Source organism: Streptopelia decaocto (assembly GCF_964273445.1).
Source record: "Streptopelia decaocto genome assembly, chromosome: 4".
In the NCBI taxonomy this organism is placed as follows: domain Eukaryota; kingdom Metazoa; phylum Chordata; class Aves; order Columbiformes; family Columbidae; genus Streptopelia; species Streptopelia decaocto.
The window spans coordinates 1364871-1392599 of NC_138658.1; the positions used below are offsets into that span (position 1 = coordinate 1364871).

The window sequence follows — 27729 nt, forward strand, 5'->3', positions numbered from 1 at the left end:
GCAGTAAATTGGTAGGTTGGTCGATTAGAGAGGGCGGATCTGTTGGGCATCGGGATCTGCTTTGCTCTGATAATCACAGGGTCTGTGTGTGCACACAGACCTCAGTCAATTTTGCCCGTTTTCAGGAGGGGAAACTGAGGCACGGAGCCTGACTTGGCGAAGGTGCCGCGTAAATCCACACAGGACACAGAATTCAATCGTGAACCTCATCCAGCGCTTCATCTCCTAGCAAAAACCCAGCAGGCATCATAGAAATCTTTTAACAAATGAATTTAACAAGAGGTCTGTCTTTCTTCATAGGCAAACGAGTGCTGATTCTAACGGTTTCTTTAAGCTTTTGTTGGCCTTTTCCATCTCTGTCGAGTCCCTTTGCACTCAGTGAGCTGCACGCTCGCCAATTATCAAAAGGCAACAAGTCTTCAAGCATCAAAACCACATTGCTCCTTCGTTTTCTCACGTCATCTCACAGGATGAAAATCTTTATGCAAACGTTTTTAGCTGTTAAGGCGTCCCGAGATGTTATTTTCGGGTGTAAGGCGTTCGGGACTGATGTCTGCTCCGTGTCTGTAAGAGCCGCAGCCGTTCAGCCGCTTTGGAGCCGGGAGACAGGGAGGGACATCTGTTCTCAATGGGTTTATTTAGAGAAATCACCAAGCCTGGATGGCAACTGCGGGGTTTGCCAGGCAAATATCACTTCAGTGTAGATGCAGTGCGCTGCTGGTGGCTTTTCTCAAGGATCCAGCATCTTGGGAATACGCGAAATCTCTTTTATTTTTTAATTTTGCCATTATATCGGCGGTTTTGGGGACCTTTCTCCTTGCTCCTGTAGGACCTATATCGCGTTGGGGTGATGGGAAGAGATAAAACGTGATCTCGAAACTGGGGATGTGGTAGATTGTACGAGACTGAAGAGGTGACAGCAATAGATGGGTATTAATGCTCCTCGGAGCGTTTTCAGTGGTGTTTCCCAGGCAGGCACATGGATAAAGTCGCTTTTCAAAGCAGCGCATCCCTGGCTGTGGCTGAGAAAACCTGAGGGGTCTGCTGAGAGCAGCGGGGTGACGATATATACATCGGCTCTATCATACGGTCTGTATATTCTACCTGGCTTATATTCACCAGGTGCAAAGAGCCAAGAAGAATCGAATCCTCCTTCTGTTAGTAGAACGAGGGTTTATCGCACTGCGCAGTAAATTGAGCACAAACAAAACCCCCATCCTCTCTAAATCCTTTTGAAAGGCTCACAAGACTTCCCCGGTCAGTGATATTGTGAGAAGCGTCTTGCTGCGGGTGACCTCGTTTGAACCTTTTCTGAGTTGCTTTATGGTTAAACGGTCACGTGCCGAGGTAGGACCCCCGTTAGTGGATTTAAATCATCTGTTTACTGATGAAAACACGCGTTGTTGTGGGCTCCGCTGAGTATTCTCCTTTAAAAACAGAAGAATATTAACATTTCTTGTTTGTTTGTGTGTGTTTTGTGTTGCAGGACAGGACATCGCAGTCGTACCGGTTCGGGAGCGAAATATGGAATGTGTTTCACTGCTGAGCGACGGCAGCCAAATGAACAGTATTTCTAGTAGTTTGAAAATCAGCAGTTAGCAGTTTCTTCACATTCTGACACGACCCAGCACTTTCCAGAGAGAACTCATTGTTTACAAGAAATCTGCTTTCCAAATCCGCCCCGGTGCCCTCCAGCCTGCGCTGTTAACTGTTTGCAAAGGGGACGCTCGCTCCGCGGTTCGGGGAAAGATGGCAATGGATGAGTACCTGTGGATGCTCATCGTGGGCTTCATCATAGCGTTCATTTTAGCCTTTTCGGTGGGGGCCAACGACGTGGCCAACTCGTTCGGCACGGCCGTGGGCTCCGGCGTGGTCACGCTGCGCCAGGCGTGCATCCTGGCCTCGGTGTTCGAAACCACCGGCTCCGTCTTGCTGGGGGCGAAAGTGGGAGAGACGATTCGGAAAGGGATCATCGACGTGAACCTGTACAACAGCACCGTCCCGCTGCTCATGGCCGGGGAAGTCAGCGCCATGGTCGGTGAGTAGGAGCTTCTTGTTCCGAATGACGTTCTGTGCGTGTCCTCCCGTTCGGTGTGAATGTTGTTAATTAAGCTGGATGTGCATATCTGTTTTTTTGTGGATGCGGGGGCCTGTGTTCATTTTTTAAGTCTCCTGTGTGTTTTAAATGCTGCTAATCCTTTACATTTTCCAACGGGCCAGCCCTCTGACTAACAACAGAAAAAACAGTTTCACTTAGTGCATTCTTAGGGTACCGAAAAAACTTCACGTTACAGATTTTTATGGCAGTAAATGGAAAATATGTAAGCACAGCACTTGGGACTGTGCAGAAGATCCTGCAGAAGCAGCAGTTTGCATTACATACAGAAAAGAAGGGATTACCTAAAGAGTTTCTTTAAAAATTACAGAAAATCTAAACTTTGCTTGATGAGATTCTGTAGCTGGGTGATCGCAGTTATCAGACACTTCACCCCGGCCCTGGCAAAACGAGAAGGAGCGGGCAAGACGGGTGGGCACACATTTAAGGTCTCTCTCATTTTCCCGTTGCGCGTCCCTTGGAGCCTGTCCCGAGCGCTTCCCTTTGCAGGGACATTAATCTCCGTTTAGAACAAACACCACGCTCTGAGGTAAGTAACGTTAAGCCACCGCATTTATTCTTTGTTGAAATGCAAGAGGCTTTGCGAGCTGTGGGAGAGCTCCTCGGGGATCGATGGCAAACCTGCTGGCAAAGGGCAGGACACGGCAAGGAAAAAAACCTTTCCTTGGGCGGGGGACCATTTATGCGGGTGTCATTTATACCAGTGTCACAGCATCCTCTGCTTGAGAAGGATCCGCCACTCAAAGGTTTTCCTCCTTAACCTTGATTTTAAACATTATTTGCCCCTATCCCCTCTAACCTCCCTCTGGTTTTCGGGCAGGACGCGCAGGTGAGGCAGGTGAGGCAGGTGAGGCAGGTGAGGCCCACGACCCGCGGTCGTTTCCCCATTTCTTTTGGGAAGTGGGGAAGACTTGCTGCTTTTTAAAGTGTTGCTGGGTTGTGGTGGACACCGGGCGCCGGTGTCTGGGCTGAGCTGGCTTTGTGTGGGGCTGCAGGGTGCCGTTTGGTGCCACCCCTCTGCATCCTCTGTATCCGATGTCCTCCCGCAGGAGCAGCGTGCGCCTTCCAAAATGTAAGTGACCCGCATCTGCTGACCTTCAGGTTCTCCATACTCACGGTCCCCATCGCAGGAAGGGTCGTTTTGCTTTTCGGGATCTATTTATGGCACCCTGATCCTTGGCCGGGCAGAGTTTTAAGTCTCAGATACCTCCTGCGGAGGCAACTGGCCAGAAGCTCAAAGAAAACAACTTATTTGCATGCGTATTTACATAAGCCTCTGTGAACTTCATGACCAGTTGCATTCCCTGCTCCCAGTTAAGGGCATTAAGAAGAAATTCCACATTTTAAATCTCTGAATTAATTGCAAGTTACAAACTGCCATTTCCATTTTTTTTTCCTCAAATCCATCTCCAGCTTTTCTCTGCATGTCCAGTATTTTGTGTGTGTGTTTTTTCTGAGCCTTCCTGTGTGTTTTCTTTTCCCCGTTCTGTTTGTGCTCTGCATTTTTCCCCCATCCTCTCATGCATCGTGATCATGTTTGTGCAAACGGACTGAGCTTCTGAATCTCGATGAGGCTCAAATGAGTCAACAGTCCGGGAGAGACCAAAAGGCGCTGGATCCTCTTCCCAGATGTTGCTGGAAGCTCCTTTGGTGCTCGCAGCAAATGGCAATGATGACTTTGCAGGGCGACCTTGGCTCCTAAGGGAGAAGGAACCAGGGAGCCATGGCATTAAAATTTGCAAATGTAATAATTTCTAGCCTGTTAGAACGGTGTTTGTTAAGGAAGTCGGGAATTTGGGGCCCGCTGCTTGCGAGGGTAAGTTGTGGTACTTCCGTAGCATTAATTAATTGCCACTTTATTGGGTGTTGGTCCTGCACAGCAGCGCAGCTGAGGCCCAGTTGCGTTTTCCCTATATTTTAGTCTGGATATTTTGTAATTAGATATCTCGGCTGCCCTATCTGTTTATTCAGCTCTCTACAGATGTTACCATCTGTTTTCTCTTTCATCTCACTTCCACCTGCTGGTCTCAAAGTTCATGTCAAAGGTCTCAAGTTGCATTTTTATTTTAGTACCAGGGGAAGAGAAGCCAAAAACCGAAGGAGCAGGTGTTCCTCGTTCGATCTAGAATTCCCGATAGCAACAGGAGTCCCGCTTGTTTTGGGACAGTGCTCCGGGAGAGGTCGGTTTTACAAACCGGGCGACTTCCAAGCGTAGCCACGGGCGATGCCGCCAAGTCGCCGCTTGAACGTGGTTCTGTTTGGAGCCCTGGGCAGCATCCCGCCCCGCGGGGGCTGAGGATGGAGGGTGGGATCGTGAGTGGTCAGCAGCCTCGCTTTGTCACCCGTGCTTGCTGCAGATCTGGTGGCACGAGCCAGGAAACACGAGATTTCTCACGGCGGTTCCATTGCTGCCACTGGGGCCTCTCAACACACAGCTGAGTTGGGGAGTGTGAGCGGTTCCTTATGGTGAATGTTGATCGCTGGGGGGCTTCCAGGTCCAGCCCTCAAGAACGAGGCTTTGGAAGCTGGATGCAGATGGTTTGTGCGCTCGATCAGGCTGGAGATACCAAAGTCCTTCAGGAAAGAGTAGTAAGAAAAAGCCTTAAGTGAGATGCAGCACTGGAAGCTGCTGTTAAACCGTCTTAGTATCTGCTTTTAGAGCCAGAGCAGGAGCAGAGCTCTCTTTAGCAGATCTCTGTTGTCCGTGTGGAGCGTAGGCAGCGCTCCTAAAAGAATGTGGGGACGTGGCGAAGAATTTTCTGCGTGACGTTATCGTCGCTGTTGTTGTTTATCCCACACTTTTTTTTCCCCCCCTTCTTGTTCCAGGTTCTGCTGTTTGGCAGCTGATTGCGTCGTTCTTGAAGCTCCCGATATCGGGAACCCATTGCATCGTCGGTGCTACGATTGGATTCTCCCTGGTGGCCATCGGCACGCAGGGGGTCCAGTGGATGCAGCTGGTCAAGATTGGTAAGTGCCGTTGCCTTTGTGTGAAATAGCGTGCGCTGCCGGTGGAAAAGCCGTGCCCGGCAATCTCCTCTCTGGTGGGAGCGCTCCCTCCTTTCCTGGTTCTCTGCCCTGGTCCTCTCATGCAGAAGACGTTCATTAAGGGCTGCAGCATATCTCTGGCCAAGAAAGGGGTAAAATGCAAATTGCAGCCAACTGAGGAGACATTGTCCCTCACACACGTGCTTCAAGGTGACATTCCTCCTCTTCTCATTCCTTCCGTGGCACCTCGTTCTTGCTCTCCGCAGCGCCAGCCGTCCTATGAATGCCCACAGTCATGTTTCTCCACCCACCAGCACCGGGGAGGCAAAAGCCGGGCAGAGCGGCTCATGTTCAGCTCGCAGCCGCCCACTGCCAGGCTCAGCCCAGCCAAGCCGGGCTCTGAAGCGCTTCTCCTTGTTTTGGAAGACTCGGAACCCCGGGTGCAACCTAAACCCTCTCTCTTAAAAGGATTTGATGCTGAAGGCGCAGAAACACAATTGAGCTTTAGAGAAGCGGGAGCAACGCGTGCTTGTTTTTAATTCTGCCGAAAGTAGAAGCGAGTTTGCAATGACAGCGGAATCAATCTGTTAGCCATGCCACCGGCGATAAATCACTCTGGATGAGATTTCCAGAGCGCTGCCCTAATCCGCTTTTATTGAAATCAGTGGGAGTTTTGCCACCTACTCCAAGTTAAATCGGTCCCGGGCACTTGTAAATCTGGCCTGCAAAAAATGTGCGTGCGCTGTTCATCAGCGCTTTGGAAACGGGGGCTCTGGCCCCGCGAGCAGCGTCCCGTCCTGCTGGACGCCGTGACCTTCCGCTCGCTTCCGAGGCTGGAGGTGCTGGGGGTCAGGGAGTTACAGGGGCTCTCTTGGCAAACAAGAAAAAATGCTCCTGATTTATTTGGTTGCTAAACCTGCAAAACGATCTGGAAGTGTTTTGGCTGGTGTTTCTAACAGTACCCAGCGTTACTATGACTTTGCTGTGTGTCGGTGGGCTTCGAGTTGCACTAGTAATAAGTGAACATACAGAACATTAATTCTGGTTGTACAAGAATGTTTTTAAATTAATTGCTCATTGACTACTTACTTATTTAACTCTTGTGTGACTGTACTGTTTGTTTCATGTGCCATTCTGTCTTTTTTTTAACACAGTTGCCTCTTGGTTTATTTCACCCCTGTTATCCGGCTTGATGTCTGGGATCCTCTTTGTGCTGATTAGATTCTTCATTTTAAACAAGGTAAAGGAACCTCCCCGTTGATAACAAGCGCTCGGTATGAAGGTTTTGTCCCAGGCTCCCATGTGAGTGCCGGCACCTCCCCAGACATGGAAGTTCATGGTGTGTTTTGTGGGCAGGAGCGCAGTCAGTTTTTTAGGAGATGAGCAGCTGTACATTTCCCAGACCCTCAAGAAACCCAGATTCCTGAGTTTTAGCCACCTCAGTCAAAAGCCTTGAGGTAACAGCAGCCCATGTATCTCCAGTGTTGAAGATTATTTGCTCGCCACCCAGCGCAGACTGGAGACCAGAACAATTTTAGCTGCTCTTTCTATTTCTCTCGTGCCATTCAACACGCTAGAATGTGGGAGTGCGGGGCATGACAATGACCTAAAATAAGGGACACTATATGAGCAGTTATACAGGGAACTTAAATAGATGAGAGATTAATTCTTTTGCTATAAATAATGCTGCGTGCCACCTTAGCTTCATCATTCTTTCTTTCTGATGTCAATAAACATCAGCGATAAAAGCAGATGATAAACTTGGACAGACTCAGCTTTGAATTTGAAATGACTCAAGTTGCATAAAGTTCTTCTATTGCGTTCAAAACCCAACAACTTAAGGAATTAGTCATCGAAATCCTGTGAACTCTGGCATAAACCCCACATATTTAAACACGCGAGAGGCAGGAGAAGCTCAGGCTAAGGGAGCTGTCTTCTGAGGGCCATCTGGACCATTCACAAAACAGTAAGATCATAAAGCTTCTGGCATAAGCAGGTAGTGACTTGTGCTGTGTGCCTGTATCAAAACTAAAAGGCTTTTTGAATGAAGAGCACGGCGGGCGCAGCAGCGTGAGCGATGTTGCACGCTCACGGTGTGTGTGTTAGCGGTTCTGTGCACCCAGACACTTAACGTTCCAGGGATTTCTGTTAACTGGTCAAAACCGAGAGGTTAGGAATAAGGTTTTGTGATGGCCAGGGTGCACTGATGCTTGTAGCCACCCCCCCAAAAAATAAATCAAAGCCCTGTCCTTCATTTGCACAGCGTAGGGGACTCCTCGTCTCGGAGGCAAGAGAGGTGAGAGAACACTCGCAGAAGGAAACTGCCCCAGGTCACTCAGCAGGTCTGCGAGTACAACCCGTCTCCCTCCTTCCCATTCATTTCCCCCACAGTTCCCATTCAGGCTTCCCCAAACCAGCGGTTCTTGGCAGGACCAGCCCCGTGGGTGTCAGCAGACAGGTCGCCACCCTTTCCTCGTCGTCCACCCGCGAGCTCCGCGTGCGTGGCGCTGCCTCGGCAGCACGTGTGTCCGCGTGGTGGTCCACGCTGATGTTCATCTGGTGAAAATCCAGCTAATATTTCCTTTTCCCCGCTCTGATTTCCACGCAGGAAGATCCTGTGCCCAACGGTCTCCGCGCCCTTCCAGTGTTCTATGCTGCTACCATAGCGATCAACGTGTTCTCCATCATGTACACAGGTGCACCGGGTAAGTTTCCTACAGCGTGTAACATCCTACAGCGTGTAACGACATCCAGAGGAGGGTCCTGAAGGCGATCCGAGGCTGGACCAGCTCTGCTGGGAGCACAGGCTGGGAGAGCTGGGCTGTTCAGCTGGAGAAGAGGAGCTCTGGGGACACCTTAGTGCAGCCTTTCTGTACTTAAAAGGGGCCAATAAGAAAGATGGGGACAGACTTGAGCAGGGCCTGATGAGATAGGACAAGGGGTGATGGTTTTAAACTAAAGGAGGGAGATTCAGGCCGGACATGAGGAGGAAATTGTTGCCCTGAGGGTGGTGAGAGCCTGGCCCAGGTACCCAGAGAGGTGGTGGATGAACCATCCCTGAGACATCCCAGGCCAGGCTGGACGGGGCTCTGAGCACCCTGAGCTGCTGAAGGAAAAGTATAATCCCTCTTTAGAGGAAGGGGAAAGGTTGAGGTGCCAGATTTGGCTTCATAAATCTGAGCTCTCAAAGGTGTTTCCCCTCCTTGATGTACTTACCTGGAAGGGGCAGAGCAGGCGGTAGGAGCAGGTGGGATATTTGTGCTCAGTCCAGTGCCACAGCTCCACTGACATCAACCGACTTGCTCTTCTCGCATATCTGGCATGGAGCCTATTCATTAAATTTGCTTTTTTATTTCCCTTCAATGATAAGAAGCCCCACACCTGTTCTGCATTTAATGCAGCTTCTCTCTGGGGTGCTGTGTTTTCATTGCAAGTCCGGTAGAAGGAAATGAGACACGTCATTCTTCAGGACTTGATTTATGTTTACACTTTTATATTTGTGTATTTTATGTGCATTTATATATTTGTGGTTATATACTTTTTATGTTTATATCCAAACTTACATTTTTTTAATATTTACCCTGACATATTTATGTGTATAAATTTGTGTTTATATTTTAAACAGTGTCTATTTAAACCCTCACAGCAAGAGTTCAGAAAAAAGTTGTTCAGTGCTCTCAGCTATTTCAGAGTCATTCAATGTTATCTCTAGATTAGACTATTGCCCCAGAGTCGTGAACGGTCAGGGAGTTGAAGCAAGACTGCTCACCGTGCCCCTTGAATTGAGAAAGCGGGCTTAGAAAGTGACATTTTTGAATGGAAATTGGTTTTCTCTGGAACCTGCTGCACTGGGTGTGCTGGGCAGATGCAATGGGTGGACTCCATTTGACAGCCTCGCACTACTGAAATTCATACAAAGCTCGAGAATTTCCCATTCTGAGGGTAACATAACTCAACCCTTCGTTTGTCTTAAGTCAAAGTCCTACTTGGCTACGTAGCCAAATGTTTCACAGTAAATCAGCTGTATAACCAACATTTCCTCATTAGCTGTACTGCAGAAGTAGGTCAGGCACTCTGCGGTGACTCATTAAGCAAAACAAATTAAATAAGAACCTTAACGTCCCTTCTGTTTCAGCTTGGCAGCCTCTGAAGTGTGGGAATAAAAAGGTGGCACTCGGGCTTTTGATACTCAAGAAATGCATATTTGCCCTCCAAGGCCTCTGTCCTGGCAACATTTGCTCTCAAGGATGAATAAATCACGTAGGTTTAGAGATAGGCGTGCGTAGGGGGGTTTGAAAGGTCAGAGTCCAAGCTCTTTCTTCATTAAGGGTCTGGCTGTTTAATTAAACAAGCGCAAGGAGCTCTGTTGGGGGGATGGTTCCAGGAACGCGAGTTATTGACAGAATTGCGGGTTGCAGGACCCGAAGCTCAGCTCTCAGCGGTACATGAAGCTGTTGTCATGAGCAGGAAAGGCTTAGATTAAGGTTAGTGTCAGACTTCACTGGCCAGAGCAAAGGTCAGGTAAATACTCACCCCGATGGGCGGCACAGTTCAACGTGCGTTGGTGTATGAAATCACTGCTGACTTGTTTTAGCAGCCCCGATGGGGGAGTTTTGCCCCTGATTTCTTCAGAAATAAGGTCACAGTGGGGCAAAAGAGAACCGGAGGACTAAACTGCAAAAGTCTGCGTGTCAACTCAAGCTTAAATACTGTAATAACCGATATACATGGTAAAAATGATCAGCTCATTTGTGTTGAGTACGTTGTGAACACAGGCTTGTCTGCAACGAACCGCTCTCCACTGCCGAAGGGAGTTAAATCCTGTTCATTTACAGTTTGCTTGTGTTTTATCTCTTTGTCTTCACAGTACTGGGACTGGTACTGCCCATGTGGGCCATTGCTCTGATATCAATCGGCGTGTCCTTAGTCTTTGCCGTCTTAGTCTGGATTTTCGTGTGTCCCTGGATGAAGAGGAAAATAGAAAGTAAGTCGTTTGCTTGATGGAACGCGAGCGGTGTGAATCATGGCAAAACTCCTTTCGGAACGGGAAGCGCCCTTGAGAGGTCACCCGGGCCCGTTCCCACCCACAGGCGGGATGGCCTTAAACTATTCCCCGTGTATTTGTGTAACCTGCTCTTCAAAAGCTGCCGTGGCAGTTCAGCCCTCCTGAGGCATCCGTGGCAGTGCTGGCTGCTTCCAGAGCCCAGCACAGCCAGCAACGTGGACCCTGGAATATAAGCCGGTTCATATTTTGTTAAGGAAACATTCAGAATTGTTATCTTGAATTGACTTCTTTAACTTTACAGCTAGTTGGACTCATCACAGCTTTTAGCTTTACTGTGTTTTGCTCGTTTGCTTTGCGACTTTCAACAAATGCAGCGTTTGAAACGCAGAGAAAAGCTTCAGATTTCACTCATAAACGAGCGGCTTGGTGTTTTACTTTGGTTACCTACGTTGGTGAATTTATAGGAAGAAACAAAGACGGTCTGGGAGTTTCTCAGATGAATTTAGTGAAGATAAGTGTTAGAAATAAATAAAGAAATGGAGCCGGGTTATTGTATCTGCATTAATCTGTGCTGTTGATGCAAAGAGTGGAAACACAAGCAGCCGAGAAGGGCGGGTTGGGTTTAAAATTACAGTATTGTTATTTCCTTAGGCCGGTTAAAGAAAGATGCTGCGCTGTCGAGGATATCAGATGAAAGCCTCGATAAAATTCAAGGCGAAGAAACACCCGTCTTTAAAGAGCTTCCCGGTGCCAAAACATCTGACGAGAGCACCATTCCCCTCACCGGCTCCGCAACAGAAGCTGCGGGGGCATCAGATACCATCGCAAATGGAAACCATCCCCGTGTGCCCTACGGTAAGAACCCCCGGCGGCACCGGGGCTCATCTTCTCCCTTTTCCCATGCGGTTTCTTTCTTTTGTCAGCGCTAAGTTAGCGTTTGCGATTGCCAGCTCAGATCCCCCTTCAGCACTTGGTGGGCAAGGTGACAAGTGACATTTTCTAGACAGGACTTAAAAATTATTACATTTTTCTGTCTTAGAAGCAGCCGAAAGCAAACATTACTTTCCTTTTTGCTTTCCTTTGTATCCCTAATGGTGCTTCCATCCTTTTAAGCAGTGGAAAAATACAGAAAATGCAAATTACTGATGTATGAAGGTTAAATTCGGCACAAAGGTTATTAGCACAGTACCGCAGGAGCTGAAAAGAGTTTGGTCTTCGTTGACACACGCGTGACCGTTTGCAGCGTGTCCACCAGCAGAATCTCACGCGTTGTTTTCTGAACGTATATTTATAAGAAGTAGCCTTGTGTGCATAAAGCTCTTCTTGTTCTCTTGGCTGCTGGCTCCGATGTCACTTTGCCAACATCTAGACTAGAGCGCTGCAATGCGGTTAATAAATGCCTTAAATATTCATCTGGTTCTTACAAAATCAAATCAGACCCTTTGCCTCTGTTCTTCCACTTCCACAGCAGCTAAAACCAGCTCTGGATGTGGCGCGGTAGAAACCTGGGAAGCTGGGAGATGAAATTCGTCAGGAATATTGGCGTGCGTGGCCGTGTACACCAACGGGACGTGTACACAGAGGGAAGAAATAGTGTCACCTTCATAGAAATAAGACAAAATGTCAGAATAGCTGAGGAGATCTTTCTGCAGAATGTGAACTTTTTTGCTTTCTGCTTTGTTGGTTTTCTGATTGCTTTCACAAGTTATATAAATGTCTGTTAAATGTAGGTAATCTAACACGTGAGCTCACATTCCATATGAAATGACAGTAAGACCACCTTTCCTGAAATGCTTGTTGTGTCTGGTCAACGGACGCAACCTCAGGAAAAGTGTTGTTATTTATTTTACAAGCGAGGAATTTGACAGAAATGAGGTTTTCAAAGAACTGGAGGGTTTAACCTTCTGTCACAGAGGGTTGAATTTTGCCTCATTCGCCGCTTCTGTTGCAAAATGATCTTTGTCCCATGCCCTCGGGTCGCTGCTGTTTGAAGCGGGAGGCCGGGGGGCTGCTCTGTGACGCTGCATGGAAATAATAACCCTGTGAGTCTGGCGGTTGCAGGAAGGGCGTTCTCCATGACGCACACCTCGGTCAAGTCGCCCGTCTCCAACGGCACCTTCAGCTTCGACGGGCAGGTGAGGAGCGACGGCCACGTGTACCACACCGTGCACAAGGACTCGGGTTTGTACAAAGACTTGCTCCACAAAATACACCTGGACAGGGCCGCCGACGAGCGGCCCGCTCCAGAAAACAACTACAAACTCTTGCGGCGCAACAACAGCTACACGTGCTACACGGCGGCCATCTGCGGCATGCCCGTGCACTCCTCCTTCAAGGCGGCCGACACCTCGGCCCCCGAGGACAGCGAGAAGTTGGTGGGGGACACCGTGTCCTACTCCAAGAAGCGGGTTCGCTACGACAGCTACTCCAGCTACTGCAACGCGGTGGCCGAGGCGGAGATCGAGGCGGAGGAAGGCGGCGTGGAGATGAAGTTGGGCTCCGAGCTGGCGGATCCCAACCGGCCGCCCGTGGACCCCGTGGAGGAGGACAAGGAGGAGAAAGACACGTCTCAGGTCCACCTGCTTTTCCACTTCCTCCAGATCTTAACGGCCTGTTTCGGATCCTTCGCCCACGGAGGTAACGACGTCAGGTAAGAGGGAGAGGTCTCAAAAAACACCAGTTTTTTACGGTTTAGGTGCTCGGAGCGAGGTTTGGCAGCACAACCGGTCCGAAAGTGTATTGGTTTCTGTGGGCTGATGATAATCAGGGCTGAGTTTTGCAAAACTCGTGCTGCTGGTGTCCCAGTGCTTTCCAGGAGCTGGAATGCTCAACCTATGGTTTATTTGTTTCTTGACGGTAACATTTTTTCTATCCGCTGCTAAATAATAATTGTGTGGTAAGTACTTTAATTCTGGTTTAATTTTGGCAAACTTTGAGGCCCCCTGGCACGCTGACCAGTGTTAAAGTGAACAGGACAGCCCCAGAGTTCTCAGCCTGCTTTATCTACGAGATCGGAGTCCATCAGCAAATGAGAGATTTAGGCTGTTTTTGTAATGAGCAGAACTTCATCTTTGACTTGTTGCATGGCAAAAATGTCAGTGTGTCTTTGTTCTGGGTGCCGCAGCCCTTGTAAACCTCCCTTTGCTGAATCCAGGAGGGTCTGGGACTGCGTGAGTGATACTGACGTATCACTAAATAGCCCAGAAAATCTAACAAGCCTTAAAATCCAAGTCCTATGGAAGTTTATAAATCCCACGCACACGTTGCCTGGTCAGACCCCTGTAACATAATGTCTCTTCGCTCATTTGCCCAAGCTCTTTCCATTCCAAAGCCAGGCTCCGCTTTATTCCACAAAGTACACGACTTGTGAATGAAGGACGCACGATGTAGGCTCGGGATGGAGCATTTTACACCTCTGTGTGTGCGCTGGCGTTGCTCACCCGCGCGCACCCTCGCGGGAGATGCACGGCGTGAAAGACAAGCTGTAGACTCTGTGCTGTGTGATTTGTTGCATCTTACAGCCTTATTTCCCCAGAATTCTCCGTTTGGGCTGGCTCGTTGCCTTGGCAATACCCCTTCTGAAAATTCATATGGGTGGGTGTAGGATGGGATCCTGGTTCGCACAGGAACTCATCCTTGCAACCGCACTGAGTTCCATCTGAGCAATAAAAGCGAAAGACCCCCTTTGTATGCCAAAAAGGTTGAGTAGCTCAATCACCCTGGGGTGCAGATACTGGTCCGTGGGTTGCATAGCCGGACATTTGGCCAGCGTTCAGTCTAGCACAGGGGCCGTCTTGGCTCCTCCGCATGTCGCAGAGAGATCTGCAGAGCTGGAAAGGCAGCGTGGTTTTTATTCAGAAACAATGCAGCAGAACCTGGCTCATAGTGCAGCTTTCCGTCCGTGTGTCTGCAGCAGAGCAAGCCCAGGCTGTTCATCTTCCACCCGGGGCTCATCTCCCTCCTGCCTTCTGCTTATTTTAGGTGCTGCTGTCAAGCTGCTGCTCTATTTTTTCCTCCTCCTTCAATCCTTAAAATCCCACTTGCCTCTCCATTTGGTTTAAGCTCCTCACTCATATATTTAGGGCAGCACCTCCATAGTCCACGTCTCTTTTTTTGGACTTGTCTCCTACGTTTTCACTCCCCGTCCTGGAACTCGCTCTCCTCCCATGTTTTCTATTTATTTTCCATCAGGCTGTTTGAAGGGACAGGAGCGAACAGAGAAAAATTAGAAGCTAATTTAAAAATTAAGAAACTGCAGGTAGTTAAATGATTGACCTGTTGGAGAGCATATCTGAGCACGGGCAGCGGCGAACGGTACGGACTGAACCGTGATACAGCAGAAACGCCTCATGTTGTTCAGATAACACTTCCAGAAGAAATCACATGGTGATCCACCGTGTTTCCTTGTCCAGGCTTTGCCCCTGGGCCTGGAGCAGTTAAATGAGTATCGTGCCTTAGACTGCAGGATTAGGTCATTAGAAGGGTAGCCAAGACCCCAGTTTCTTCCAAGATGAAGCTTTTTAGCATCGTAGGCACTGATGTTGGTATCAGCTGCAGTTTGTGTTCAGGCTGACATGAGTGGGGATGCAGCCCAGAGCCCCTGGGTGTTAAAAGAAACCGGGAGTCGCGGTAATTCCGTATTTGGGTGTTTTGTTCAGACCGTCCCTTCCCAAATCCCTGCTGCCGCGGAGCTTCTGTGTGCTGTGTCAAGGATGCTGGAGCCTTTCCAGGGCTGGGACTAACTGAGCCGGGCCGGGAGCTTTGTCACACTATCGTGCACATGGGCTGCGTGGAAGCTAAAGAATTTAAAATCCCGGCTAAATGTGTTGGGGCAGAACCACCGGGGGGAAACAAAAAGGTAGAAGTTGTTGTTATTGAGCTTAGTGAGCGGCGCCGGGGGAGCGGGTCCCGGCAGCCGCGCACAAAGGGAGCGCGTCGGGTCGCTGAAGGGCAGCGGAGAATGGAAAAGGGCAGCATGGAAAAAAAGGCCTGGGCCAGGAGCGTGACGCGAGGAGAGCTGCCAGCTTCCCAGCGCCTGCGCGGAGCGGCTCTCCACACAGCCCGGCATTAGGGGCATCTGTGGTGAGCTGGGCTGAGCTTGTTTTCTGTAAATACCCGTTGGTTCAGCAGGAATTGGGGTGATCCAGAGCTCGGCGTTGCAGCCAGATAACGAGAAAGCATCAGCCCCACAGCCCATCCGGGCGAACGGGAGGAGGCTTTTGATGACCCCAGCAACTCCAGGGCTCGGTTATTCCTTGAATTCTTGCGGGATGAGCCCCCCGGACAGACGCTGCGGCTCATCGGGAGGTTTGCAGATTAAAATCTGCTGTTTGTGCGGTGAGAAAAGCGTCAGCCTTGCGCTCCTCCCCATTATCCCAACTATAGGGGCTGCGTTCCTGCAGACAGGATCTAAAACTATTTCAGAGCCATAGTAAAAAAGTTTAGTATTTATAATAAATGTCTACACATTGTCTCAGTGGTTTGAGGAAAACTGAACTGCTCCCAGGTAGGGAATTCATTGTTAATCAAAGCGATGCAAGTGAGACCAGGAAATCCCTCTTTGCCCAAAGTGCAGGGGGGGAATGTCTCCTTTCGTGTCCCCTTGGGCTTCGCTGGCGCGGGACTCGCCGGTGCCCCCTTCCCAAAGCAAATGCAACGGGATTAACGGAGGGAAAGGCGAGAACATCGCCCGGATCTCCCTGCACACAGAGCTCGGTGGGGTTCAGTCTGCCGGCCGCATGGGGAGGCTCACGGAGCCGTAATAAGGCTGGAGCAGAAAATGGGTATTTCTTATTCCCTCCCTGAGAGCTGCAGTCAAAATCCCCTACAATATTTAGGAACTTAATCTGTCCATTACAATTACCAAGGGCAGCCTGAAATCTGATTTTCTTCTGTTTCAAGACGTGGAGATGAGGCTCTCGGGGACACGGGTCAGTGCCAGCGGTGGGTGAACGGTTGGACTCGGCGATCTTAGAGGGTCCCTTCCAAACCAAATGATTCTATGCTGGGATGGACCCAATCCTTGGTGCCTACAATTTGGGGGTTTCAGGGCCACCATTTACAGCATGTGGCTACGAGCTAGAGGAAGAAATCCGTGATTTGTTAACACAACCGAAGCTCCCACGTCACGGGGCGCAGCTGCGACGCGCTGTAATTGCGTGTACACGCCATTTCAAAGCTGTCTGGTTACCAGAACCAGGGTAAAACTCCATAATCTGAGATCCCTGGAGATTAGGACTTGGTTTGTTCCTGTTGGTACATGGAGGCGTTATCTCCCTTGCACCCGCACTCAAGCGGGTGATGTCTCCAGCCCTAATTGCAGCATCTTCAGAAACATCATCCCGCTGGAAAAACATTTCGCTTGTGAAATCCTGGTTTGGGAAATACTCGAATGACTGGGGATTTGTAATTATATTTGTCATATTGGAGGCCTAATACCGCTTTCTCAGCTGTTTTGCTCGTGGTTCGGTTTTAATCGGCGATAACGAATGCCTGAAGCTGAAACACAATCTGTTTTTTCAGGTAGCGGAGAATCCACGCGTGGCCATCGAGTGGCGTGTAGGTGGCAGTTTGTAACGCAAAGCTCGTTCAATTCAATTCAAGTACAGTTCGGTTTTCTTTTGGAACAGCTCGCTGTTTACCAGCACAAAGTGGTGCCGCACTAGCGATGTTGCTGGTTCATAAATCTCATGACAGGTCGGATGGGGTTTGGTGGTGGAGCATCCAGCTGAGGGCATCCCCCCGTGACTGGGGAAGAGATGCTTAATTAAAAACCAAATATATAAATGGGTTGCTCCAGAGAAGGGCCTGGACTGGGGACTCAGAGGCACGTAAAACTGTCAGCTGGTGCGCAGGGCTCCTGAGCCTGCCTCGTGATGGCTCCATGTGGGCTTCTTTTTTGGTTGGTAACACTATCTGTCTCGCAGGGGAGAGGAGAAGCCAAACCCCTATTTATAGCCCAGGTTCGCTGTCAAATGCCGTCTTTCACCGCAGCTTTACAAAAATGGCGCGGGACAGAGTGACAACAGAAGTCGCGCCTGTTCACCTTTAGTCGAGAGAGCGAGCGGAATCGTCTCGGGGGTCTCCAAAAACCATCCTGACACACGTCTGCAAGTGCAGGAGTTTCTGTAAGTGGTGTTTAATCCTCTCTCGTGCCTCTGGAAAGGGCGAAGAGCCCCGCACAGCAGCCGCTGCACAGTCCCGCTCCTGCCGGCAACCAGGGCCAGCGGGATGGTCACAGACACCGGGAAACGGAGAACAAACCTCGCACAGACAGACCAGGCGTTCTGCCCTAACGTTTTATACATTCATCCTGAAATTAACTTGTAATGGCCATCCTCTTGTGCTCAGTGGAAAAAATGTGTGTTAGGTGTGCAAAAGTCAAGTAGCACCATGACGGGAGCAGCTTATCTTGGCTTTTAAACCTAATAGCTAAATAAAACGGCAACATCCTCAAAAGCACTTGGGTTTCATAGGAACCTAATGGCAGTTTCACGTATGGATAGATGTAGATAGGCATCTGGAGCCCCTGGGCTGCTTGCTTGCTTTCTTGTCCCTCTAGACGACCACAAGTAGCTCCGGCCCAGGTAAGAGCTGAGGCAGGTGAAGGAGCGAAAGAGCAGCAGAAGAACCGCTTGTTGAAAGCAGAAGAACCGCTTGTTGAAAGCAGGCGTGTGAGGTGGGTTCTGGCCCAACGCGTGGCAGATCTGAGCTCTGCTTTCCTGCTGGAGCATCTCCAGTCAAACAAGGTGGAACCGCGGGGGGATCTGGTGCAAACCACATCCCCGTGCAGCTGGTGTCCTCGTGGTTCAGCCGCTTGGTCCCCCATCTGTTAACCACGGAGGGTCTCAAAGCAAAGTTTCTTACCTAACAACGCCTTTTTGGTTTGTTTCTCATTTGTTGGTGTGCTGGCTCTCTCTCACTCTGCCGGCGGGTCTGGTTGCCTGCTGCTGACGAGCCCGTCCTGGCGCCAGGGCCCCTGGTCGCCCACGCGGGTGGTGATGTCTGCAGGCTGATGTGTTCCACGCTCCTCGTCCTTGTGCGTTGTGAGTCACAGTGTTCATAGAGATCTGGCAGCTTTGTGGTGGACAGGCCCAACAGCTTCTCCTGGCGCTGTTCCCTGTTGGCGTAGGGCTGCGTTACGGTTGGACTCGGTGACCGTTTCCAACCACAATGGTTCTGTGATCAGGGCTCCTCTGTTCTCTTGTCCTACAGGGAAGGCGTCACCAGTGCCACCTCTGGGGCATCAGCGTTGGCTCTTCTGGTCTGTGTGGCAGCACCAACCACTCGGCTCCTCCGGAGCCACTCATAGGTCAGCAGAGTTTTGCCTTTGCCACAAATAAGGAAAGACCCTTTCCTTCAAGGATTAAGCTTGGTTGATTCGCAGAGGTGCAGCGTTTGCGAAGAATTCAAACTGGATTGTTGGTACCGAAGCGCATAGTTTGCTGCCGCAGGTTTTGAAGCCTTTTCCGTCTGCCCGGTTACATTGGGGCTGACAAATATCCATCCGTAATCTCTTTGGAATAGCCAGGAATGGGTGTCTGGGCTCACTCCGATTGTACTTGTTGTTATTTTCAGGAGTGAGGTTGTCCTCATGTCACACAGCACTACAAAAAGGGATGACCCGTTTTGTTTTCCCTTTATTCAGTGTTTTAGTTGCCTTTGTCCATCCTTCCGCATCCGTCAGTTGAAGGTGCAGTGAATTACTTTCCTTTCTCTCTGCACAATAAAGTATTTAAACGTGCAAGGAATTTAACCCACACCTGCAAACACTGGCCAAGGAGGTTCAGGTCAACTTAAAAAATACTAGAAATGGTTCTTCAGTCAAGAATCTCTTCTTCCTTCAGGGCAAAATAATTCTTGCATTCAGGCTCCAAGGGCTTTTCACATAGTGTCATTTCACTTGCACAAAAAATCAACAAATCCAGTGCATACTCAGGCACAGTATTTTGTGTTTATATGTATATATTTAGAGTATTTTTGCTAGCGGAGCTCGCTCTTTGGTGTATTTAGTTCTTCATCGCTACCCAGTGTCTTCAGCCCCCTGAAGCAAGTGGAGGATTCCTGTGGGCCAGGGTGGCTGGGTCTGCGCGGCGCTGGCGTTAGAACCGGCTCTAAGTCTGTCCGCCTGCCTTGGAGCAAGACCAGCAGCTCAACGTGGCGGGCGAGGCGGCTGCCGCCCGCGCTGCTCATCGCTTTACAAAGAGCGGGGATCCCCGGCCGTGCGGCGGTCGGGACGAGGTTGGAATGACATCGGGACGAGGTTGGAATGACATCGGGACGAGGTTGGAATGACACTGGGCAGGCTTGCTCTGCTCTTCTCCTGAGGGTTTAGACCCAAGTGCAGCTTATGCTTTTATCTGTTGCGGTAAATGCTGTTCCAGGGTGTCAGAGTAGATGATGTCTGTATCTTCTTGTCTAGGATGGTAATTCCGTTCACTATTTCCCTCTCTGACAACAAGAGCTAATTTAAGACTTGAACCTTAAAGATGCAGAGATCTTGAACTAGAAAACTTTGAGATCATTTCAGCGCAGTACTGAAAATTGTTGTTTGTTTGCTTGTTTCCCCAGAACAGGCACAATGAGGCATCACCAACTCTGACATTGCAGGAAACCCTTTGTAAAAGAGCAGTTCCTTTCAGCGTTCGCTGTAGTTATCAGTGGTGAAGTGACAGCTGGGAAAGCAGCTCGATAAGAATGCTCCGCTGTGGCCTTGCCAAGCGGGAAGGGGCCAAGTCAGACCACGTAGAAAATAAGACGCTTCTTGCAAGGCAGTTATCTGCATTTCTGTAACCAGGGTGCTGCTCTTCTGTTTCTCCAGCAATGCCATCGGACCCCTCGTGGCGCTCTGGCTGATCTACGAGCAAGGTGGGGTCATGCAAGAAGCGTCGACCCCCGTCTGGCTGCTGTTCTACGGGGGCGTTGGGATCTGCGTGGGTCTCTGGGTCTGGGGCAGAAGAGTTATCCAGACCATGGGTAAAGACCTCACTCCCATCACGCCGTCCAGGTAGGTGCACCGTTCTCCTTACGGTCGTGCAGTCTTGGGACAAATCGCCAAGAAGTTGCCCTTTGTTTGTAGTGCAGTTTGCTGGATATGCTGTGATTTGGTTTTAACGATAACCCGGCTTCGACTTCTCCATCTTTCTAAAAATAATGAAAAAGGAGAGAAAGAAAGAATGGGAAAGAAAGGAAACCCAGGATAACCCTGTGGACTCATACCGAATGCGTTCAAGGCGTAGAGGTCTATGTGAGCCGGGTCTCCTGCTGGTGACCTCACCCACATAGCACGAGATGCATTTGGAACCGGCAGGATGACGGTGGCTTTCCCAGTGTGCTTCAGGCTTATTAAAACCATAGTATTCGTTACAGCAAATTTCATCCTTAATGCATACTCGACCTCTGCTGCTGCTTAACCAAATTACTAATTAGGCATGATTCACCGCAGCGTAGACTAGTACAAGTCCCTGACGCGGTGAGCCATGATGACTAGACCTTACTGTCCCTCTAATTCAGCCCTTCCTTGTTCTCTTAACTTGTTCCTATGACCAAAAAAACTCAGTTGGAGATAAAACAGTCGAAGAATAGACAGGTAAGACTTGGGCACGCTGCACGGTATCAGCCCGAGCGGATGCAAAGAGTGATTGTGAAGTGTTTTCTTATGCTTCCCGCAGTGGATTCACTATTGAGTTGGCTTCGGCGTTCACAGTTGTGGTAGCTTCCAATGTTGGACTTCCAGTCAGTACTACACACTGCAAGGTATGGAGCCCTCGCCCGGCCCCGCAGCCCGGGGTGGGCTGGATGTTCGCCTTCAAACGTGCCGCCCGGGCCGGCGGATAACGGCACGGCGAGGGGAAAACACAACGGCAGGCGAGGGTCAGCCAGGGGCGGGGAGACAAATAATCAGGCTGCAAAACAAAAGAACTAAAAATTGCATTGGAGTTGTGGCATAAAGTTGCTGCAATTGGGCACGGCGGCCAGCGGAGCCCGGACTCCGTAGGCTTGCTTAGAAAACCCTAGGCTCGATTTTAAAGCGAGCGATGAGAGGGAAGAAGCTGTTTTCCTCCTCCGGTGCCGTTTGAAGCTGGTCGGGCGGCGTTTCTCCCGTGTTCAGAGGCTGCACACCACTCATCATTTATATCCGCTCTCTTGATAAGTGCATGGCATGGGATTTCCTGCAGATAACGCTCGTACGACGGGTTTTCCATCTGTCTTTTTTGTCTGTTTTTTATTTCTTCACAGTGGATTTTGCATTGAAGTAATGTGTGCGCTAACGGTACTTGTAGCCTCAAATGTGGGTATTCCAATAAGCTCCACCCATTGCAAGGTATTGGAGTTTGCAGTGATCCCATCAGTAAATCACATCGCTAGGTCCGACCGTAACAAAGCACGAGCGATAGCGATTCCTGCAGGTTGCCTTCAGCGTGCAATGCAGCCACACCAAGTCAGCATTGCGAGCCATTGCACAAAAGTCTGGAACGTCTTTCAACCTTACATGATCATACCGAACTAATATAGCGTTAATTAAATCACGTAGACACGTAGTTTGTGTGATTCCGGTTATACGTATTTGAGAGCCGCCTGTATGAAAAGCATCGCTAATATTTTAATATCTCTCTTCTTTTAAACCGATTTGTCCTCACTTTTGTGCATTACACTACAGAATCCGGCCCTTGCGATTAGTTCTTTGAACAAGGTTGGTTTGTTGACCTGGTTTCCAGTGAACGAGCCACTGAGATCCACACATCCTGCAAAACGCCCCGAGTTGGTTCAATTGGCCCTTTTTCTAGGAAAAAAGAAACGTTTTTTCAGCAAAATCATTTCTTTCTCCCACTCTTTGAGGAGCAGCCAAGACTGCGCTGCTCGGAAAGGCCGCTCGGGTAACAAAGGGCGGGATTAGGAGGGATTAATTGAGTCGCCGCAGTTAAAGGCTGCGCTTTTCCGACCGCAGGACAAAATAATTCGTTTTTAAAAAGCCTCCCATAAAAGCAGTTAATGCGGTTAGTCTGCTCTGCTCCCTGCGCTTCGCTGCGTCTAATTAGATGGATCCCTCTTAATGGGAAGATCCACTTGGCAATAGGATTAGGCTGTTCCAGGATGTCACGTCATTGTAACCGACTGTGTCTCAGCAGCACGAGGTCTTGAGCTGTAAGATCCTGGCTGATTGGCACAAGATAAAGCAAGTATTTTTAGCAGATATATTCCTTGTTTTCTTTGAGGGACTGGCGGAAGAATAAAGGAGCTATTATATGTCATTTACTCCATAGGAAAATGGCCTCTCTGAAGATGCAGTCAGCCCTTGAGGCAGCAATGCCCTCTTAAAAATCAGCAGGAAAATCCGTTTGCCCTAGAAATCAAAAAGAAAACGGGTTCAAAGCGAGCATGGGAGCATCAGGGAGCGGGAATTGGGCTTTTCGCCAACATTTGCCCCACAGCAAAACTGAAACAAATGTGCAACAGGCAGATAAACTGATGGCAACGAAGGAGCAGCATGAAACGCCGTAGGGTTAGGGGTTAGGGTTAGGGTTAGGGTTAGGGGGGAAACAACAGGATATAGTGAAAAATGGAGACCCATATGTAGGAGAGCTCTGGGCTGCAGTTTTCAGGTCTCGGAGGGGACGTGCAGCGAACTGGAGGTTGGTACCAGGAAGAGAAGCGTTAGCGTGTGAGGAAGATACTGCAGAGGTGTCAGATGGAGGAATAAACAGGCATTTCTCAGCTGCAACAGGCCCAACGGCTTCGCATTCTGATCCAATCGGAGTGCAGGACATAAACGCTTTTTGTGTGCAAAAGCCACTTTGCCGGGCTCACCCTGTCAGCTCTGTTTTGCTGTTACGATTTTGGGGGTTTTGAGCACACATCCTCCGCGTTGCTCGGACGGAGCGCTGGCGTGTGCGTTACTGCGACACGCACGGGACCAACGGGGCCGGCAGCGGTTTTGTGGCGCTTCACGCAGAGCATCCTGAAGGCAAACTGCACTGGTTTCGAGCCAAGATCTCCACGTAGACATCATCTGAAATTGCGCAGACGGTGTAGCTGCCCTACACCCGAGTTTTAGCTGCTCTCCTAACCCTAGTCCATCAAAATCACTATTAATAAACTAAACCCGAACGGTGTTTAAAACAGGTTACCAATGCCATCGCCGCTGATACCTTTTAGATTTCAGATGTTTGGGCTCGGGGAGCGATGCTCGTCGGGACAGCCGGGCACCGCGATGCTCGGGACATGCGAAATGGAAAGCCGAGCCTAAAGCCTAAACCAAACACTCTTTCCTTGGCTTTGAGACAGGCAGGAGCGGGGGGTTCCCCCCCAGCTGGGCAAGATGCTGCTTCACCTCCTAAATACGCCTCCGAAATACAGCAGAGCACGTTGTCCCTTTGCGGTGTGTTGGATTACGTAGTCACTGACAGATTTCCTTATTGGATCGAGCTTTAGACTGAAAAAATAAACCACCCCCTTAGTTTTATTCCCTCAGATTGTGTTTCCTGCCACACGCATCCTTCAGGTAATTTCACAGCAGTCCTTTGGCACGGTGTTGCAGTCGCCCTCAAAATATTGGGCTCATTCCTCTGTCAGGACACTTTTAAATTCTTTTTTCTAAGCCAAGGCATTTTCAGCCCTAAAATATCAAGTTTTAGTTTTCCTTTGTTCTGTCGTAGGAGCTTCTGAGAGTCTTGCTGTCCTAAGGCAATAGGCTCTTCCACCAAGAACTCTTTTCTCCAAAAATAAACGTTAAGCAATCATTACAAGTTAAATAGGTGTTAACGAAGGACTCGAGATCCCCATCCTGCCTCTCCCTGTGCTCCCAGCACTGGTCGGTTCCTGGCTCCGCACGCGGGTCAGCCCCTGTTCTATAGGCAGGGACTGTACATTAAGCAGACACGGGACAGAGGAGACATTTCGGGGAGCACGAGCCCACCTGCCTCTTGGAGTTCCGCTTCCTTCCAAACACGATATTCCTTTCCTACCTCTTCTGCTTGGCCCTGTGCAGGAGTTGCGCTGATTTAATTGTGTTTGTTAAATGGCACCGCAGGCCCCTCCAGGGCAGGAAGAAAGCGGTGACATTTTTGCCTAATTTTTGCACTGGAATTGTGTTTTCTCAATCCAGTTCTTTCTTAAAAAATAACGTGCTGGGCTCGGACTAATGAGCTGATGTAGGTGGTGGCTGCGCTGGGTCTGACCCGGCGCTGTCCGTCTGTCTGTCCGTCCCCTCCTGCGTTGCTGGCGCTGCTGGGGGCTGAGCCGCCGAGGTTGCCGAGGCGCAGGAAAACACACAGGACGTCCAGTCTCCTTTGGCTGATGCTGAGACCCATAAAAAACAGGAGATCCTTGAAAAAAAAACAAGGTTAGAGCAGCCTAGAAGTGTCCCCTCGTGCCAGCCGCCAGGACAGAGCATCCTTGTCATCTTCTAGAATCAGAGAATCACTTTGGTTGGAAGAGACCCTCGAGATCACCGAGTCCAACCATAACCCACTGCCCCATGTCCTGAGAACCTCATGTCCGTCTGTCCAGCCCTCCAGGGACGGTGACTCCAGCACTGCCCTGGGCAGCCTGTTCCAATGCCCCACAGCCCTTTGGGGAAGAAATTGTTCCTAAATCCAACCTCAACCTGCCCTGGCGCAACATCTTATCCCCGAGCATCGCTTGGTATCAGCTGGCTGGCATTGGCGCGTTCCCGGGCCCCCCCTCACGCCCTGTCCCCTCCTGTGTCCCCAGGTGGGCTCGGTGGTGGCCGTGGGCTGGATCCGCTCCAAGAAAGCCGTGGACTGGCGCCTGTTCCGCAACATCTTCCTGGCCTGGTTCGTGACGGTGCCGGTGGCCGGGCTGTTCAGCGCCGGCGTGATGGCGCTGCTGATGTACGGGATCCTGCCTTACGTCTGAGCCAGCTCCCGCGGGACAGCCCGGAGCATCCACCCTCCATATCTAACTCCTGACCTGCTGTACATAACGATGTGTCATATTGGTGACATGGTGATGTGGTGCCATTTCTTACATATTAAAGAAATTATATATGCATATAGTAGGTAACAACACCTAAGTTATATTATCAGTGGGGTGAAAATAATTGCCTAGAATTTAATATTTAGTAAAATTTGTACATAGTGTATCATTTTGGTGGCGATTTTTTAATCTTTTGAAGAAGAGTATGGGTTAGGAAATGTTTCTTGTCCTTTGATATGAGCAGAAGCGAGGTACAGGACTGCATAACGTGGGGTTTTTTAAAAGCTATCGAGATACTGGAACAAAATAAAATGTGCAGAAGTGCTTTTCATAAAATAACTTTGTCCATATCATACTGATCTGTGTGTATCATAGCGTGACGGTTATGGCTGTGTAAATACTTACAAACGGTAACTTTTAAATGGTGCATTTCCCTTCTATATTTTGGATAAGGAAGTTTCGGAAGTACCAAAGAAGCAGGGGAATAGCTTTGCCGACCTTATGTCCTTGTCTACTTGTGTGGGCCTGTGTTGTGTTCTCCCCACCCCTAATTTAATGTTGTCTTCACCACGCGTCCACCGGCAAGGCTGGGATTGTGCTCTTCGTGTCTTAATGTAACTTAAAAACAAAAAGCAAGCACACGCGAAAGGTCAGTTCTCGTCCTCGTTCCTCTGGTGGGCACACCACGGGCCTCCCCGGCGCCGACCTCATTGTGTGCGTTACATTTGACGTTATCTCACCCTCCACCTTCCCCTCCGCGTCTCGGGGGACGTTCCGTCGGTCTCCCCGTGTTCTGTCCCTCCAGCCGCAGCTCTGGGGGGGGCACAGCGACCCCCAGCGCAGCCAGGGCCGGCAGCTGGTGGGACGGGGGTTCAGCGCTGATTTTGGGCGGAAAGGATCGCTGCCGGCCTCCCACGGGAGGATGGGGTTTGTTCTCCCGCGGCAGCTCGGGGGAGCGGGGGGGGAAGCGGCCACGGCGTCCCCTGCCCGGCTTTGGAAGCACATTTGGGGTGGGAGTTACTGTTCTCGTGGGTGGGAGGTAAAGGACAAGGGCTGCCCGGAGGAGGCTGGGAATCTATTACTGTTTAAATGCTGCTAAAAATTTTGATAAAATGTTCTTGGTACTCCATTGTGACTTTTCCATTGGTCATTCATACTAAATTTTTAATAAAAAAAAAAAAGATAAACAGCCCCTATGACTGTTTGCCTCTCGGGTTTTTCAGGGTCACTCGGCCGCCGCAGGAAAGCTGCCCAGACACCCCGTCCTTGCGGGGGTTCTGTGAACATCGTCCCCATCACCACGGCACCGTGGCGCTTGGTTTCCAACCCCTTCTGGAACTCGGGGGGGCATAAGCAGCTTTGGGAGCGGGTGGGACCGACGGGCCGAGCGGAGCAGCCGGTAAAGCCCCGAAAAGCTCGGGGCCTCAAATCATCTGATGGAAACCGCGGGTTCAAGGCTGTGACACCGATACTGCTTGGCCATGGTGGCACAGTGCCAGCAGCCACCACAGGTCATTACTCATTGATCGTGTTCACCCGGAGGGAGGACAGGAGGGGCAGGTGTCCTGTCCAGAGGCCACCAAGATGAATCACAGAATGTTCAGGATCAGAAGGGACCTCAGAAGAGCCGAGGGCTCTGCTGGGAGCACAGGCTGAGAGAGATGGGGTGTCCAGCTGGAGAACAGGAGCTCTGGGGACACCTTAGTGTGGCCTTTCCAGGCTTAAAAGGGGCCAATCAGAAAGATGGGGACAGACTTTTGAGCAGAGCCTGTTGTGACAGGACAAGGGGTGATGGTTTTAAACTAAAGGAGGGAGATTCAGGCCGGAAATGAGGGGAAAACTGCAGGAAGGGTAACCTGAAAACGTTACCTTGGTGTACTCTGTAATGGATGATCATCTCATGAGCTTGTGAGACAACTTTGAGAGCCCCCTTGATTCCTGTGGAAACCTGGAAAAGCACCTGAAGCTGCCCCAGTGTTCTGCTCTGGATACTTTTGTGCATGCCCAACTCCTTCCACCGCTTCCCGCGGTCCCTGGTGATCCCCGGCATGGAAACCGCGTGCGCCATGTCCCTCACACTCACGCCTTATCACGGCGAAGCTGACGGGTCCTCTTTCCTCACTTCCAGACAAGACGGCTTCTGTTTCCCACCAGAGATGCTTTATTTGTTTGTGGCGCTGATAGGGTGCCCGTCACGGGGCGCTGGGTGAAGTGCTGCTCGAAATACAGCAGGCGCAGGGGGAGCGGGCACCGGGAGCGGGGGACGAGAGGAGAGCTCGGGCACGGGGACAGCGACACAGCTGGATCCCGGTTTGGGTGGCAGACAGTGGTGAACGTGCCCCTCTTCTGCTTCCACAAGTTTTAGGTGACTTTTTCTAAGCACCGGGAACAATTTGCCTGCAGAAATCTATGAGCGGAATCTTTGAGACGGCACTTGCTCAAGAGCTTTATTACTTAAAGGCTGGCTCTAAACCTTTCTGCTTTTTCGGGTTAAAGAGGTTAAAAGGCTGCATCAGTTTGCAGACTTTCTGTTCCACAAAACCCCATCCTTCCTGTTCCATCATCATCCCAAATAACGTTCCTCAAGGCAGGGGCGCCTTCCTTTATGGAGGCTGAAGTAAATGCTCTCTTAGGCATCATTTGAAGAAAATCTCCTGGATTGCCTGAGTTAACAGGACGAAGATTT

General features: G+C 50.1%; 1 protein-coding gene across 3 annotated transcripts in view; it reads left to right on the forward strand.

Annotated features, from left to right (window-relative positions):
• SLC20A2 (solute carrier family 20 member 2) overlaps positions 1–25382 on the forward strand; it is a 46370-nt gene extending 20988 nt beyond the window's left edge. For all 3 annotated transcript variants that reach the window (XM_082050641.1, XM_082050640.1, XM_082050642.1), the window contains exons 2-11: positions 1487–2038; positions 4943–5083; positions 6256–6341; positions 7710–7806; positions 9969–10085; positions 10758–10961; positions 12168–12756; positions 19927–20112; positions 20777–20861; positions 24819–25382. In XM_082050641.1, coding sequence (XP_081906767.1) covers positions 1750–2038; positions 4943–5083; positions 6256–6341; positions 7710–7806; positions 9969–10085; positions 10758–10961; positions 12168–12756; positions 19927–20112; positions 20777–20861; positions 24819–24983 — 1959 coding nt within the window. In that variant the 5' untranslated portion in view covers positions 1487–1749 and the 3' untranslated portion in view covers positions 24984–25382. The remainder of the gene's footprint in view (positions 1–1486; positions 2039–4942; positions 5084–6255; positions 6342–7709; positions 7807–9968; positions 10086–10757; positions 10962–12167; positions 12757–19926; positions 20113–20776; positions 20862–24818) is intronic.
• The last annotated feature ends 2347 nt before the right edge of the window (positions 25383–27729 follow it).